We start from the raw sequence: 18,667 nt of genomic DNA on the forward strand, positions 1-18,667 counted from the left end.
ATTCCTAATTGAGACGCTTGCCTACAACCATCATCGCAAGGCTGACAGTCTTTATTGAGAACTGAATAATGCTGCTTAGAGCTGGAAAAAGAAATATCGCTAGCTCTCTGTCAGTATATTCATTAATATATCCACATTTGTGTCAAGGGCAGCAGGGTAGTAAAGACCGACTTCCTTCCCTAACCTCATCCGCTCCTCTCATTACTTTTTCTGCCCTGGTTCTCGAGCGACTCAGTACAGCAGAGCAGATCACTCATGCCCATAAAGTCAACTTCAAATAGAGAGACGGGAGCAGAGGTGTGTGCTCAGGGTTTGCGGATCTAATCCTAACAGGAAAGCAAATCACGGCGTTCTGTTTGCTTCAAACTAAACAATGTCTGACTGTCAAATTTTAATGTTCCAACATTTGCCATACTTCCCCGACTGTGCACACAACGCCAGATTTCCCGTAACAGCAGGATTAAGGAATTAAGCCGAGGATTTTTAGAACAAATATAATACCACCCCAGCAGAAGCTTATAGAGACCCTAGACTGAATAAGATTTGACTGGTTAAAAATTCAAAAGCTCTAAAACGTATAGAAGCCTCAAGTAAATGAACCTGGAGTGAAAATGCAGTTATGGCATTAATAGATTACAGAAAATACTTCTCTATGTTTTCTCTGGTTTTACTTTTTAAGAATCAGAAGAGTGCACTTTTCTCAGTATTAAAGAGAAACGCATTAAGAAGCAATTTACATGAATGGTGTGCAATTGCTAGACCTATGGCTAATCCATTGCACAATACGAATGCCATTGTTTAATAAACATGCTTCAACTCTCTGTCACTCAGCCCTCTCAAACATTGCAGCTAAGCCAGCGGGACAACCAGACGTGGGTCACTTTATGTGTCCACATGGTCTTATCATGCAAAATGTTTGCATGCTTTACCAAATGTCAAATCAGAAGGTTTACATGCAACAAGCAGATTTAGAAATCTGAGGTCTCTCCACACGCACACACAGATATTTGGCTTGAGCAATCCCATATCCCCACTCAGCTTTTTGACCCTGCTCTGCTCTTCTTCTGACATGCAGCACAGACAGCAGTGGCCACGGTGCTTCATTAATGCTCCTTTTCATTCACATGCGCAGACTGCTGCTAAAGCCTTGGCCTTGGTCTAGTGTGCATACATGAATAGGAATCACACGCTAACTCAAAGTGAATATAACAGGAATAAAAAACAACTGTCTCCTAGAGTGTGACACGCCACGTACCAAAGGCATGATTCGAATGTTAAACACACATTGACTTATGCATGAGCGCGAGGCAGGAGGCACTAACTGGAAATGGGATTACAATGCCAACACTGCTGCAAAGAATAATGCTGTCAGATGAATTGCAATGCAGCCTTAACAGACATTATGTACATGACTGGCTTATATGTGATTCCAGTGGGATTATTTGTCTCTAAAGGCAACTCCATGGGGAATGAATGGACAGTAAAATGGAGGTAGATGACAATGAAGCTGGTACTTATCTAAATGACAATCATACACAGGGCAAAATTCATAAGTGACACAATTCTTTCCATTTTTGCTGCTACATATACACACACAGCAGCAGAAGCCCGCAAATTCTCCAGAATTTCCTCTATGTCAGCTATGTTACACTGTGATCCCTCTACACATAATCCATCTCCATTGCGTGCATCCCATCATCCCACCTCTCCAGCCCATCCTTCATCCAGTCCCTAGCCTGATCCAAGGAAGCCACAAGTCATTAAATACTCCTTGTCGTAGCTGAGGAGTGCATTTGATTTCTTCCAGGAGCCCATTTCCAACTTTTAACAAAAGTGCTGTATGCCAGCATAAACAAAGCCAAATAGAGGCACTAGACGTAAGAAAACAAACAAGCAAAGTCACATGCTAATGACAATAACAACAAAATCACACATGACAGTGTTTTTCCCTCCAAATATAACACTGTTGTATCTTTGCTTTTCTGCTCCCCTCGCTCAGTTATGCTCTCCATAAAGCCTATAAAGGGGTCGTGGATTTTGGTGAGGAGCCTGGAACAAGCCCGAAGGCAGGGTGGTGGGATGGTGGCGGGGGGAGCTCTGACCCAGACACCACTCCGATGACTTCACACAAGAGCTGGATGCCAGAGTATGGAGAGAGTAGGGTGGATAATGGGGGGCAAGGGAGGGTTAAAAGCAAAAAGGTATATGTAGCAGAGCCCCGAGTGTGCTAAAAAGCTCAGGATACAGAGGCCCCATGCACCTCACCCCCTCCCCCTCTGGGGTGTGTGTGTGTGTGTGGGGGGGGGGGGGGGGGGGGGGGGGGATGACATCAGGACAACTCCACCCTTTTTTCCCCCACTACGTCCCTGCTTGTCCTCTCTGTTTAATTTGAAGCGTTTGGTTATAATGAAAAAGCGTGCAGGTCCGTTAAATGCGAGGAGATGAATAATTCACGGGCAAAATTTTACAGTGTAGCGGCTTGACTGGCCACATTATTTACTACTCTCTGTTAAAACATTTCTCCCCGTTGTACACATGACAAAACAAGATGCATTATCAGGCATTAACATATTTATTTAACTGCCAGCTAAAGCACTTGGAGTCGCCATGACAAATTCCACTACCCCACCTTGTGGTGTTTGCGTCCAAGCACAGATTCTCAACTTGTAAATCAACATTCAGGAACATGCTGTCGCTGCGACCTAGTTCACATCGCAGCGCCATTCACACCCCGTCTCTGCCTGGATCAGTCAGTTAGCTCTGGCTAAATAGCAATGGCAACAACTTGCATTGCTGCCCAAGCCAATGCATGCTGGGTACACAGATGGAGCAGACAGAAGGAGACAGAGAGAGGAGAGAGTTAGAAAAAGGAGGGGGAATGACAGAGTATGGGAACTGATGCTCACAACAGATGTTTGCCATAGTTCCCTTATTGCGGTTACACTCTTCTTGGCACTTTATCAAACCCACAAAGAGGAGGAACATTTGCACTATATAAATTTTAGAAGCTGATATCAAAACTAAACAAAAGAGAAACAAGCGGAAACATCTCTGTAATCAAATAGGACTCACTTTCATGATGGATTAATAAGTTTAATAAACTCCCTCTATGTCGACACAATTAGCTGAGTAGTCAGTAGTTGGTTGGTGCAGTTTTTAAAAGTATTGTCATACATGTGCACCAAATTAATTTGATTCTGTTGTTGTTTAACTCCCAACAACTACAGATTCATTACGTAGTTCATACAAGGGGGGATACAGTACAGTACAAGCTCGGGGGCTGGAACCGGCCCTCACACTATCTCAGTCCAGTCCCCAGTGGCCTAAGTCAATGAAAGCTGTCGCTTCAGCAGGAGGCCTGTGCTACCCATGATTTGTTTTTTAATACATGCATAAATCATACTAAATGTATGTTTCTCATCACTTGAACTGACTCAAAGTGCACCTCATTAAAATGAAGTTTGTGAGGGTACTCCTTCTGCTGCTCTGCAGCATCAGTAGGATAACACTGTAGCAGCACAAGAACCAGTTCTCAACTAGCTGCACGTCCTGGTTGGAGTGACCCTCCAGTTCCCAGAAAAGAGAGCAAATCAAAGAGTACCGTCACCTGCAGTCTGAAACGGGTCGTGAAGTTTGTCGGACTGCAAGATGAGTCTCACAATAATAGCCTGAAGAGCTTCCCAGTAGAGAAATAGGATACAGAAAGTGCTGTGGTTGAACTTTCAAAACAAGAGCACAATCGACTGCAAGAGATTATTGATCACCGCTGTCACAGTTAATATATGGTGCAAAATCACAACAACTGTCACCTTAGGGCGCTTTTGATTGAAAGGCAAAGACCCTACAGTAATACAGAGAAAAGCCCAACAATCAGAAAGCCCCCTGTGAGTAAGCCCCTGGTGACAATGGGAAAGAAAAACTCCGTTTTAACAGGAAGAAACCTCCTGTGGGACCAGGCATCTGCACCAAAGAGCTGGGGTAGGGGGAAGAAGACAGGACAGAAGACACACAAAAGAAGAGAACCAATGAGACAGTCTCATAAAAAATAAAATAAATAAAGACATCGTAAAATATGCTTGACAAGACTTCCTGAGGAATTGGTGACTTATTTTAATCTGTCATGTCACTAAAAGTCATGAATTTCAGCATTGTTCAATGTGCAGTCTTTTGATTACTGCATCAACACGGGTCTTTTTCTGATTATCCAAATCAGGGTCACGGGTCTGCTGGAGCTTATCCCAGCTATAATAAGGCAACAGCCAGGGCCTATCATAGTGTTAGCACAGAGAGACAACCATTTATGTTCACATTCACACCTAGAGCCAATGCAGAATCACCAATTAACCTAACATGCATGTCGCTGCTGGGGAGAAAGCTGGAGTACCCAGAGGGAATCTAAGTAGGCACAAAAGGCCCCAGCAGACTGGTGTATACAAATCTGCTGTGAGGTGACAGTGCTAACCACCACACCACTGTGCTGCCCCAAACACCTGGTCATTTAAGCTCTAAATCTTAATAAATTGAAGCATTAGGGAAAAGGGCAGTGGTGCTGTTTCATGCATCTAATGAGTGCCTTTTGTCCACTGATACAACTGAACAAATGACAACATTGTTTCCAGTTCTGGGAAGTTTACCAACTTTCCTAAGACAACTTCTTGCGGGAAAGCCCAAACTGATTATTGATTAACCGTCAGAAGTGCTTCATCAGGCAAAAAGCCGAACAGCATCTGTTTTCAAAATCTCAAATCCGAGTATTTGTTCTATACTGCGATGCGAATATCTTTGGACGGTGAATCACATCGGATATCTTCAACAGAAAAACACTCACCATTCCAGTAAATTCTACATTCCAGCACCGTGACTACCTTTGATGGGAGTAAACAGCCACACTTGATCAGCCGTTTCGAATTCGATTTAGGCCGCAGGCGCAGCTCAGTTAGCCACTCATCACAATGAGTAAAGATGTAATCAATGCGCTCTGCTGTGAAACAAGTATTGGATTGACACAGTTATCCTCAGAAGATAAATGGAGATTACAGAAGCTCCTCTTGCCGTCTCGCCAAGTGCAGCCCACGACAACAACACAATCACAATCACTCCATAACGTTCTTATTTTTGTCAATACACATGATATGAACTTTGATTTAAATTTCACGCCTCAGTCCCACCACTCTGTTTATAGATAATAGTGGGTGGCTTTGACATTATGGTGTAGAACACCCCATGCCTCTGGTTTTAAAATACTCTTTTTATATGGTTCAGTAGATTTAATGCTACCGTGAAAGCAGCGTGATTCACCACCCTCTGATCTTTTAACTTCCCTGATGTGAATCACCCTCTTCTGCAGATTTTTTTAAGAGCAGCTGTGATGACTAACTGCAGTAGAAAAAAAAAAGTCCCCCTTCATCTTTGGCAGTGACTTCATTGTTGATAAGTAGTGCAGATATGGACACTGCTGACACTGTGGAACAAACAAGGCAGCTCACACAACACTGTTATATATTGAACAAAGATGGTGCCGGTGTGTGCGGCTCACCGTCTGTCTCTGTCAATTTTGTGTTTGTTTGTTTTGTTTTTTACAATTTGTGCCACCCAAATCAACTCGCGACTGGTATATGAACGCCAAAAACTTTTGGATCTTCAATAGTTTCTGACAAATCAGCAAGGACAAACAACAGGGTATCCCCCATCTCTGGCTGATGTTCCTGCTTACCTGCTATGCGGAGCGCTTCCTGCTTCAACGCATCGTCGCAGATGCCGCAGTAAACGAGCCGATCAGCTAGTGAAGCTTAAAGCTTGCCTTACTTTTTCTCTAGCGGCTGCTCCAGTGGATTATAGTCTGTTCCATCGCATCCCAAGGCGTCTCCTGAATCATGTTGCTCCTTGTCTGGTTCCTGTCGTAGGCTTGAGTGGACGTGTGCCTGCTCGCTGGTGTTTTTCACGTCTTGGGCGCCGTGGAATAAACTTTGTGAATTTGTGCCCATTAACTTGAGTGATCAAGATGGCGCCGAGTATGGCAGCCTCGTCGCAAGCTCCCCCAAGCAACGGCTTTCTTCTGTGTTTAATTTTCCTTTTCCTTTATTTTTTCACGAGCAGCACTTGTCTCCTTGTGTACGACCGACAAACCTTACTGGACATAAAAGACGGTCTTTCTTATAACTTTCCGGAGTTCAAGTTTTGCAACACGGACGCTCCGTTTGCAGACCCCCCATTCATCTCACCTGAGACGCCTTTGTTCTCTGGCCCTGGAGGCCGCAAACGCCGACGCAGAGGGAGAAGATCTGGCGTTCTGGTTCGACTGAGACGGCGCACTTACAGACCACCGTTACCCAGTTTATTACTGGCTAATATGCAGTCTCTGGAGAACAAGCTGTGCGAGCTTCGGGCACGGATCTCATTCCAGCGAGAGATGCGGGACTGCTGCGTGATCTGCCTCACAGAAACCTGGCTATCGGACAAAGTACCGGACTCCGCAATACAACTGCCGGGGTTCTCTGTGCACCGCGCGGACAGGTCACAGGATCTTACTGGGAAAAGCAGAGGCGGTGGTGTGTGTTTCATGATCAACAACAGCTGGTGTGATTATGCGAACGTGCACCCGGTCAAATCCTTCTGCTCACCGGACCTGGAGTACCTGATGATTAAGTGCCGGCCATTCTGGCTACCGAGGGAATTTACAGCAGTGATTATTACGGCTGTTTACATTCCCCCACAAGCCGACACTGACTGTGCACTCAGGGAACTGTACAGCGCGATCAGCAGCGAGGAAACCGCACACCCAGAGGCGGCGTTTATCACAGCCGGAGACTTTAATAAGGGAAACCTGAAGAAAGTCTCACCAAAACTCCATCAACACATCCTTTTCAACACACGTGGAAACCGGCAACTCGACCACTGTTACACCTCTTTCCGGGATGCGTACAAAGCCCTCCCCCGCGCCCCATTCGGCCAATCAGATCACTGCTCCATCCTGCTCCTGCCCGCCTACAGGCAGAAGCTGAAACAGGAAGCTCCAACCCGGAGGGCGGTGCACTGTTGGACGGACCAATCGGAGTCTGCGCTGCGGGACTGTTTTGATCACGCGGACTGGGAAATGTTTCACGTGGCCGCCAGAGACATTGATGAATACACAGACTCAGTCTGTGGATTTATCAGGAAATGCGTGGAAGATGTCGTCCCATCCAGAACAGTCAAATCCTTCCCAAATCAAAAACCCTGGATTAACGGAGATGTTCGCGCGGCACTGGCGGCACGGAACACCGCCTTTGCCTCCGCGAACACATCGGACTACAAACAGGCACATTACCAACTCCGGAAGACGATCAAAGCAGCCAAACGTGAGTACAGGGACAGGGTGGAACAACAGTTTGACAACCCTCGGAGTATGTGGCAGGGACTAAACACGATCACAGACTTTAGAGGGAAAACCAGCACACCGCAGACCACGGCCTCTCTGTGTGAGGATCTAAACGTATTCTACGCTAGATTCGACACAGCGAACACCATGAGACCGGACAGTGTGCGCACCGCGGATGACGTCAGTGCGCACACTGTGTCTGAGGAGGATGTGCGGAAGTGCTTCAGGAAGGTGAACGCACGCAAAGCTACTGGTCCGGACGGGATTCCCGGCCGCGTCCTCAGGTCATGCGCGGCTCAGCTGGCTGGAGTGTTCACGCACATCTTCAACCTTTCCCTCTCTCTGTCTGTAGTCCCAGCCTGCTTCAAAATGGCCACCATCGTCCCTGTACCCAAATCCTCCACCATCTCCTCATTGAACGACTGGCGACCTGTAGCCCTGACCCCCATCGTAAGCAAATGCTTCGAGAAGCTGGTCAGGGACTTCATCTGCTCTGCACTACCCGACTCACTGGACCCTCTACAGTTTGCATACCGCCACAACAGGTCCACTGATGATGCCATAGCCCTGACACTACACACTGCCCTGTCACACCTGGAGAAGAGAGACACGTATGTGAGGATGCTGTTTGTAGATTACAGCTCAGCATTCAATACCATCGTTCCCTCGAAGCTGGACAGGAAACTGCAGGATCTAGGACTGAGCAGCTCCCTCTGCAGCTGGATCCTTAGCTTCCTGTCTGACAGACGCCAGGTGGTCAGACTGGGCAGCATCACCTCATCCCCCATCACACTGAACACTGGTGCTCCACAGGGGTGTGTACTGAGCCCTCTCCTGTACTCACTCTACACCTACGACTGCACAGCCACTAACAGCTCCAACATCATTGTGAAGTTTGCGGACGACACTACAGTGGTGGGTCTTATCACCAACGGTGATGAGACGGCTTACAGGGAGGAGGTCAGCGCCCTGACCCACTGGTGTCAAGACAACCATCTCACCCTCAACGTCGCAAAGACAAAGGAGTTGATAGTGGACTTCCGGAGGTGCAGAGAAGTACACACCCCCATCACCATCAACGGCGCTGCTGTGGAGAGAGTGAGCAGCTTCCGGTTCCTTGGCGTACACCTGGCTCAGGATCTTACGTGGTCAGTACACACAAACAAAACAGTGAAGAAGGCCCAGCAGCGCCTCTTCTTTCTCAGGAGACTGAAAAGATTCGGCATGAGCCCCCGCATCCTCAGGACCTTCTATCACTGTGCCATTGAGAGCATCCTCACTGGATGCATCACCACCTGGTATGGCAACAGCACCGCCTACAACTGCAAAGCTCTCCAGCGAGTAGTGCGGTGCTCTGAACGGATAATTGGAGGTGAGCTTCCCTCCCTCCAAGACATCTACAGGAAGCGGTGCCTGAGGAAAGCGGGGAGGATCATCAAGGACTCCAGTCACCCCAGCCATAAACTGTTCAGACTGCTTCCATCAGGAAGGAGGTTCTGCAGCATCCGGTCCCGTACCAGCAGACTGAGAGACAGCTTTTTCCATCAGGCCATCAGACTGCTGAACACGTCATAGACACCTCAGCTTCACTACTGGAACTTCAACATTATGCACTCCACACTGTATATAAATGCCACTTGTTTTGCACATATTCAACTCTGTATATTTTATATATTTTATTATTATTATTATTATTATTATTATTATTTTATTTTATTTTTTTACTATTTAATTTGTAAAAATGTGTATACACACACACACACACACACACACACACACACACACACACACACGTAGGAAAATATTTAGTATACACATCCAGAAATGCATACACTATTATATATTGTACATATATTTATTAGTTTCAGGTTGGCCATTCTTGTATTTTGCTCGTTTGTGTTGTTGTGTTTGCACATCTCTGTTGCTTGTGGGGCTCGCACACAAGAATTTCACTCGCATGTGCTGTGCCAGTGTGCCTGCACATGTGATGTGACAATAAAAAGTGATTTGATTTGATTTGATTTGATTTGGGCTTCACAGACAACTTCTGCCCAGACTCCAGCTCCAATGAGGATGGCTTTAATAAATGCCCGGTCCATAGCAAGTAAAACGTTTGTCATAAACGATTTCTTTTCTTCAAATGGATTGGATCTCCTTTTTGTGACTGAGACATGGATGAAAATTGGTGAGTCTAGCTTCATTTCTGAAATATTGCCCTCCGACTGCTCATTTTTAAATGCTCCAAGGATATCAGGTAGAGGAGGAGGAATATTGACAGTTTTTAAAAGTAACTTTAATTGCAAGCAACTCCATGTACCGGTTCCCCCCTCCAGTTTTTAACTTTTGATGTTTGAACTGGGATGTTTTCAACCGATTGTGTGTGCAGTAATCTACCGACCACCAAAGTTTAACAAAGACTTTTTAAATGACTGTGGTGGGGCGTGGTCTGCGGTGCCGTGCGGACGCACCTGCACGGCATCCACAATCACGCCCGCCATGTTAAAACACGGGGACTCAGGGGTTGGGGTTGTGTTGTGGTGAGATGTGAATAAAGATGGCTCTAAATGATACTCCGTGGTCCCATCCATCCATCCATTCGCTTCCGCTTATCCTTTTCAGGGTCGCGGGGGGCGCTGGAGCCTATCCCAGCTGTCATAGGGCGAAAGGCGGGGTACACCCTGGACAGGTCGCCAGTCTGTCGCAGGGCTAACACATAGGGACAGACAACCATTCACACTCACATTCACTCACACATTCACACCTAGTGGCAATTTGGATTAATCAATTAACCTATCCCCACAAGCTGCATGTCTTTGGACGGTGGGAGGAAGCCGGAGTACCCGGAGAGAACCCACGCAAACACGGGGAGAACATGCAAACTCCACACAGAAAGACCCCGGCCTGATGGTGGAATTGAACTCAGGACCTTCTTGCTGTGCGGCAACAGTGCTAACCACCGTGCCACCGTGCTGCCTACTCCGTGGTCCCGCCGTGCCTTATTCTCGCCACATTGGTGCCGAAACCCAGGAGGCGGCACGACGGGCCCACAACAGAGCCAGGGAAGGGAAGAGCTGTCCCAGATGATGGCTGAGACAGCGGCTATCCAGCGGGAGCAGGCGGCGGAGGTGCGTCGCCAGCAGGAAGAGCTGCGGGACCAGACCGAGCGCCACCTGAAAAGGATTGGGGATCTGGCGGCGCTGCTCTGGGCCTGGGCACCACCCCCCACAGGGGTGTTCCGACGGTGGTGAAGCAGTGGAGGAGCCACGTAAGGCACTTCAGCAACTGGAGGTGGTAGACGAGAGGAGCAGCGGTCCGCTCCGGCCGGAGGAGGAAGAGCAGCCGGGTGAAGGGCTGTTCCTGCCGGAATTGGTGGAGGAGCCGCTCCAGTCGGAGGCGGCGGACGAGGCACGCGAGGGTCTACACCTGCCGGAGGTAGAGGAGCTGCTGCGAGAAGTGCTGCTTCAGCCGGGAGCGGCACTCCAACTGGAGGCAGCGGACGAGGCGCGCGATGGTCTGCACCGGCCGGAGGAAGAGGAGCTGCTCCACCCAGAGGTGGACGAGGACCAAAAGGGGCTGTGCCTACTGGAGGCGGAGGCGCAGCACCTGACGTCTGCCCAGCCGCCTGTGAGCAGGAGCTCACGGCCATGCCTGTGGGGCCGTGTCCGCTTGCTACGCGGGCGACCTCCGGACCAGCTTCGCCGTCGCCTGGCCAGGGGCTGGGGGCGCCGATGTTTTGGGCCGAGTCTCGCCCCAGTTCGCAGGGGGGAGTAGGTTCGGTCAAATTGCTCCCCGGCCTCAATCGGGCGATGGGGGTGTGTGGTGGGGCCCCACACACCAGCAGGGGCACACTCTTGACCTGGTGTTATCATGCGGTTTATCTGTTTTTAATTTGGAAATTGGAGATTCCGTGTTTTCTGATCACAAACCTGTTTTATTTGACATTTCTCTTGTGCATGAGTTTAAAGCTCGTGCTCCACCCAGGTGCTGTCGAATATTTAATTCTTCCACTGCTGCTCTCTTCTCCTCAACTTTTATAGAAAAAAATGCTTTTATTGACCCTGAAATTAGTTTAGGACTTAGTCTGGAACCTGTATTGAGACCCTAAACATTATGGCCCCATTAAAAACCAGGCGCCCTGAATGTATTCCCCAGCCCTGGTTAAATGAAGCCACCTGAGCGGTCAGACGTCAATGCAGGAGAGCAGAGCGAAAGTGGAAGAAGGACAAATTGCAGGTTTCTTTTGAAACGTTAAAGGACTGTTGGAAATGCTATCAAAATACAGTGAAAAATGAGAAAAACAGCCATTTTTCTCAGGTGATTGCATCAAATTGTCATAATCCCCACGCACTTTATAAGACCATCAGTTCTATTTTAAATGTGCCCCAGTCTGCCACCCGGAAGGCTCTGCTAATAGATGTAATCAGTTTCTTTCTTTTTTTGTAAACAAGGTTGAGTCCATCAGGTCAGCAATAGTACCTCCTACATATGACCCATCCACGTTTAGTCCCTGTTAAGCTGCCTTATACCAGTTTGAACCCATCTCAATTACACTTCTTAACGAGATGGTTAGTCAAATTAAACCTTCTGGTTCTCCCGTGGATGTGATCCCTGCATGGCTCTTTAAAGAGGTTTTCCCTTCAATTGGAACCTCAGTCCTTGCTATTATAAATAGCAGTATTACTTCCAGTGTGGTTCCTGATGGTTTTAAACATGCAATTGTTAGCCCTTTATTTTAAAAAAATGGCCTTGACCCTTTAGTTTGCTCAAATTTTAGACCTATTTCAAGACTTCCATTCCTTTCAAAGTTATTGGAAAAAATAGTTTTTACCCAACTGAATACGTTTCTTGATGCTAATGGAATCATAGAGATTTTTCAGTCTGGTTTTAAGCATCTACACTCCACTGAAACAGCACTTTTAAGTGTTTTTAACGATCTCTTTTCAGCTACTGATTGTGGAAGTTCCGTGATCCTTGTGCTTTTAGATCTTACTCCAGCGTTTGACACTGTTGACCACAGTATTCTTATCTCTCGTTTGGAACACCTGGTTGGCATTAAAGCTGCAGCACTGGATTGGCTTCGCTCATATTTGAGTGGCAGAACGTTGAGTGTTAAAGTTGAAAATTTTGAGTCCACCTCAGCCCCCCTTCCTTGTGGGGTGCCCCAGGGCTCAATCCTTGGCCCTCTTCTTTTTTCATTATACCTGCTCCCTTTGGGGTCTATTTTTATAAAACACGAAATATCCTATCACTGCTACGCAGACGACTGCCAAATTTATTTGCCTTTAGCACCAAATGGCCCAGGCTCCATCCAAATCCTTTTGAACTGCCTTGAAGATATCAAAGCTTGGATGGCTCTGAACTTTTTGAGTTTCAATGAGAGTAAAACGGAGGTGATTGTATTTAGACCTAATAATATTTCATGCAGCCCGCTTGTAAATTGTGGTTGGCTAGGGTCTTATATCAAGCAGCATGTGACAAACTTGGGAGTCATTATGGACTCAGATTTTAAATTGGACAAACATATTAGTTCGGTGTTGCAAAAAAGCTTTTTCCAGCTGAGGCAAATAGCTAAGCTGAAGCCAGTTTTGTCAAGACGTGACATGGAGAAGGTAATACATGCCTTTATTTCAACACAGCTTGGCTACTGTAATGCACTGTTTTTTGGAGTCAGCCAACGATCTCTTGCTCGTCTTCAGCTCATTCAAAATGCTGCTGCCCGCCTCTTAACTGGTACCCACAGCTATGAACATGTAACACCTATCCTGTCTTCTCTTCATTGGCTTCCTGTTCATCACAGAATTAATTTCAAAGTCCTAACACTGGTTTATAAATGCCTTAATGGTCTTGCTCCCCCATACCTTTCCGAGTTACTTCAACCTTATATTCCTTCACGGACCCTCAGATCAGCTGACCAGCTGCTGTTGGTTGTCCCAAAATCAAGGCTTAAATGTAGAGGAGAACGAGCCTTTTCAGTTATGGCCCCAAAACTTTGGAATACGCTGCCTCTAAATATTAGACAGGCATCTTCGTTTCCTGTTTTTAAAATGCTTTTGAAAACACACCTTTTTTTCGATAGCGTTCAGACTGGCTTGAGTTAATATGGTTTTTATGTGTTTTATTATGTTTTATGTGAGTGTCAGTGGTTGTATCTTGTGTTTTACCCTGTGTTTCTGTACAGCACTTTGGGCAAACTTTTTGTTTTTAAACGTGCTATATAAATAAACTGGATTTGGATTTGTTTAAGATATTGCCTCCACAAACAGCACACTGTAATTACTCTCCATTAAAAAAAAAAGAGGAGGGGAAATGTGTTTCCATGCAGGGTTGGTGGTTTGGAGAGGTTTGAGATGCCACATGTGGATCTCATTGTGAGGGTGGAAACTGAGAGCATCAAGGATTCATTAAGAAATCTATTAAGTAGTGTCTCCCAATCTTAGTGGGTTTTTTCTTCTTAGAAATAATAAAGTAAGTTTATATGTGATGTGTTGAAGGTGTCCAAGAATACCATAATATCATGCAAATTACTAAAATTACTTTTTTTTTTTTTTTTTGCATGCAAAAAATATTTGCTTATAGTTTTTGGCAGCTTTAATAAAGACAATTTTCATTGACTGCAAGACTACATTCATTTGATAGACAGTCCAATTCAGACTGTCCAGCTCTTTTTCTCAGATTAATTCCAGCTGAGTTTAGAAAAATCAGGTCTGGACATTGTCAAATTTGCACTTTTTCACATGTAGTACAGAGAGGCAGACGTGTTCTCACTACTGGAAACACTCTTTGATTTAGCCGAGGGTCTGCTCTCTTGTAGGACACATGCAGCCCACTCGCTTACTATGATTTCACCTGTGCTATTTTAACACAGAGCCAGTCATCCCCTGGACTCTGTACTGGGGATGTGCCATATCTTAACATCCACCACTATACAGACATAAAAAACATTTATGGGATAGATAAGTGTCCCATCATGATATCAATGATATAACAACACCATGCATTTACATTCCCAAACATGCACAATGACCCAAGCCCAGAGATGTCTGAGAGCGAGAGAGCAGCGAGTCAGCCTCCATAGATGATTCAGTCCCTAAAAATGAATCTAACCTCCAACAAAGCCAACAAATACTTTGCAAAATTTCCACACAAAAAAAATAATCCTGTTTCAGGATTCAGTCAAAAACACTATATTAGCAGACACTAGCAGGTGATGATGTGCAGGAAGAAGAAGAGAATAACTTGTTAAAAAGATCAACCCAAGGCACAACATCCCAGGCAGAAAATATTTTCCACTTTAAGTTTTATTATGTGACAATATGGTGCAAGCTCTTGAAGAATTACAAGAATTACAAGTAACATTAGTTATTGTTATTGTTAAAGTGTTAAGCAGTTATTTATACTTTTACTGAAAATGTCCAGGGAAAACTGCCAAGGCTACTTTGTCTGCTTACATTTAACTTATGCTATATCACCCTTGTCTATAATGCTGCTGCTCCTAGAACCACAACAGATTTACACTTCAAATGAGGTAGTTTGTCATCAACGACACAAGCTTACTGGAAAAGAAGGATGGAAAATATCCTTCACTTTGTTCACACTAATAAATGCTGCTGCCTGCAAGCTGCAGTCACAGATAAAGTGTTGTTCAGAGATGCCACTATTGCAAATTTCCTTGAAATATCATGGTATAATTTTGAGGCTATATTCCTCACCCTGCATTATACCAGGGAGCTGGCAGGTTAAAGAATGTTATGTTATGTTAATGTTATGCTGGACATTTGCATTCATACTTTAAACGCCACTGGTAAACATCTAGGAATTCTCAGGGGTAATAAATAAACAGCAAGGAGGTGCAGCTAATCATTATTATAAATATCAGTTACTTTGATTAAACAATAAATCGATAAACCTGTAAATTATTCACAAGGCTTGTTTTATCTGACTGTCGAGGTTGTTGAGGTGTAAGATCCCCGCATTTTTTCAAATAAATCATGAATTAATGAGCTTGTAATTTAGCTTTTAAACACACTTTTTTTGTGTGCTAAATTTATCTCGATGGCTTGTAGATCTAAGACAAAGTGCTGAGTATGGCACTAAAGTGTTGGTGCAGCTGATGAGTTTGGACAGATGCCTGTTGATTGTTCGGTAAAAAACAAAAGACAAAATGCAGAAAAGAAAAGTTTCTTGTTTTGTGCTTCTCTCCATCTTAAACACACAAATCAACTCCAACTCCACCAAATCCCAGGGCTCTGAGGAGTGCTTCGCTTTATTACAGTCTCCCTACTTCATTCTTCCAGCAATGTGGAAACATCGAACTCAAGCCTCAGCCATCAACCCAAACACACACACACATTTTTTTCTGGGCTAGACATCCTTCAAAGATGAAGTTTGGAGCCTCGGCGGGTCCCAAGGCTCCCTTTTGACACACACAAACACACTTATGCAAACGATCCCGCTGGCTTTTTCACTGAATTTTGTAGCAGCGGGCTAAAAAGCTTAAATACTTGTGGAAACTTCAGAGTGAATTACTCAGACAAACTCAAAAGTTATATGTGCCCACTCAAAGTCACAAGAACGCCTGCAACCTAAAACAAAATAAAAATCAATATTTGAATGTATAGCCAGCATTTCAAATGTAAACACACAGAAACAGAGAATGAAGAAGTTCGCCACACTCACCCTCACAGATTCTGTCCAGCCGCTGGCGTTTCACTTTATGCTTGTCGATTAGAGCCATCTCGTCACAGCTTGGTGGATGAAGTGACTTCTCCTCTCCTGATTTTTGACCCTACCTCTTGTCCTTAAAATCCCAAAGAAGCTAAGAGAGTTGATATTTTACACCTGAAATTCAAGAAAGCAGTGACAAAGATCATTAATGAAAGGATGCCTAGATGGAGGGAGGTTGTTTAGAGTATTTATACTTTTAAATTTTTAGTGAGCTACCACACATATATCAGGGTAAGCGTGATAAGTGATGAGCTATACTTGGAGTTAAGATAATTTGCATCAGCAGTCCCCTTGGGAGGCAGCACCTCGCACACAATACTTAACAATGCAAAGCAGCACAGTGCATGCATATAACTGCCAATAAAATGTAGAGCCAGTGCTTAGAGTTAGGTGCCTTTTAGCCAAATCCTTTATTTGGGATTACCATAGATTTTAAATACAGTCTTAACATCTTCCAATCACGATTTCTGGACTGTCTGAAGTGTCATCAGGCAATTCATTATTGCTTCGTTTACTATGTTTATTAATTTACCTTGCAGAGGCTGGTCTTTCCACCAGAGGGAGCCTCGTCCCAGAGAGCACATTTTATTTAAATTAATTAAGAAATGTCACTTGTGCAACCCGTGCTTTCCAAATTGAGTAAAACACAGCAGCAAGCAGAAAAACGGGGAGTGAGTAAATAAATGAGGCATTTTAGCAATCATTATCTTCAGTGACTGATGCTACTCTAAAGAGCATTCTTCTAATTGGCTCCTGCTGAAGCCTGAGGGACACGGCACAGTTTTTTTTAGTTTTTTTTTTTTTTTGCCAGACAGGCAAAGATAGAGAGGATGGTACAGGAAGGCACACAGACACACACACACACACTGAGGGCACACAGAGGAATGTGGGTCAGTTAGTCAGCAGACAGGAGGAGGTTGTATCAGCAGAATAAAGACATAAAAGGGGGTAGGTGGGAGAGAAAGTACTAGAAAAACATCATCTAACAGGATGAGTACAGCGTGACACTATCCTCCTACATTTTAACTGTATGTCTGTCAGCACTTTTATAACTCTGCGCTCTCCGTTTCTTTCCATTTTTTGCCTCTGGGCCTAATCCTAGAGTGCTACACTTTCAGAATGGCTCTCGCGTTACCATTTACATGATGATATATCGATATTTGCTCTAAATGCAATTATAACCGGTGTGTTTTTGTGGGGCGCGGGGTGGGCTAAACAATGTGGCTGAGTGATGAATTGATGGTGCATTTTAATTTGGCCAGTTGTTGGGAGGGAGCGAGGGGAGGTGTAGTGCACTGCAGTGAAAGGGAATTTAAAAGCAACACCGGAGGAGGTGCCACAGTTTGGCATCTTTCTTTAAACCCAAGCACAGTTCAGCTCGCCCCACCAGTCAGCTGTGCTTCAGCTTGCCTCCTCCACAAGATATGCCTCCCTGCCAAAGAGCTGGAGACCCACATGTGGGAGTCAGAGGAGAAGTAATTGAGCAAGAGTGAAAGCAGGAAACAGTCACTCAGAGGCGGGGGAGTCACTCTGCCTCGTCTATGAATAGACCGGAGGAGACATGCATGGGCATCTCTGATTCTGTGCTGCAAAAGACGTAACCCTATAGGTCACAAGTGAATCTGGCCATTAATTATAAGCTCTCCTGATACAGACTTCACTTTGCTGATGGCTGCCTTGGTGGACAAACTCTGTAACACAAGAAGATGTCGGTAATGATGCAGCGACCGGTGCAGACAGAACAACTTGGAGTGATGTATAATTACACGGAGTTGCTTAGACAATGTGATGATGGGAAGAAAATGATGCTATCACAATGATGTGACATCTAGTATAACTAGCTTTTTAAAGAGAAGCTTGTGTAGAAACAAGATGAAACAAATGAGCTCTCCGTTTATTTTTAATAACGCATACTGAATATCGCAGGCCGATGCTAATGCAGATATTCAAAGAGCAGTAAAATTATGTATACTGGCTGACATTCATACATATAAATACATACTGTATGCTGGAGTTATTCTGAAAAGGAGAGGCTAACATTTCATTAACTTTTCAGGAATTCATTTCACAAATTACTTTGCAATTCACAGTGAAGACTCTGCATATGTCTGTTAAGCAGAACAGACTGTGCTACAAGAGCTGCAGCACTGCGAGTATTGTATACCGTATACAATACTGTACAATTTTTAAAAGACTCCAAATAAACTTGTGTATTATGCATGATTAAAAAACGTGTGTAGTCGCACTTTATATATGCCTGTACCACTACATGTGCAATAGGTGAATATCAACCACCCAAGGCATCTATCAGACTCTAATTTTTAATTTAAAACTATACTTTGTCGAACTGCATTAGGGTGATAGAATTATAGGGTTCACACTTGTTTTTCTTATATTATGCAATCATAGACAGCACAAAATATGGATGTATTTTTTCTCATACAAGCACATTTTCTATGCTTTATGTAAGCGCTTTCTATCTAACATTCACACTCTGATGGATGCATCGGAGAGCAACATGGGGTTAGTATCTTGGCCAAGGATATTTGGCATACAGACTGGAGCAGATGGGGATCGAACCACCAA

At 44.9% G+C, this 18,667-nt stretch overlaps 1 protein-coding gene across 1 annotated transcript in view; it reads right to left on the minus strand.

Annotated features, from left to right (window-relative positions):
* The window catches only part of ctbp2a (C-terminal binding protein 2a), an 82,320-nt gene that overhangs the window by 41,995 nt on the left and 21,658 nt on the right, over positions 1–18,667 (minus strand). The window contains exon 2 of the mRNA XM_012919261.4: positions 16,034–16,195. Coding sequence (XP_012774715.2) covers positions 16,034–16,091 — 58 coding nt within the window. The 5' untranslated portion in view covers positions 16,092–16,195. The remainder of the gene's footprint in view (positions 1–16,033; positions 16,196–18,667) is intronic.

The sequence above is a fragment of the Maylandia zebra genome, linkage group LG13 (assembly GCF_041146795.1).
Source record: "Maylandia zebra isolate NMK-2024a linkage group LG13, Mzebra_GT3a, whole genome shotgun sequence".
NCBI classification, from domain to species: Eukaryota; Metazoa; Chordata; class Actinopteri; order Cichliformes; family Cichlidae; genus Maylandia; species Maylandia zebra.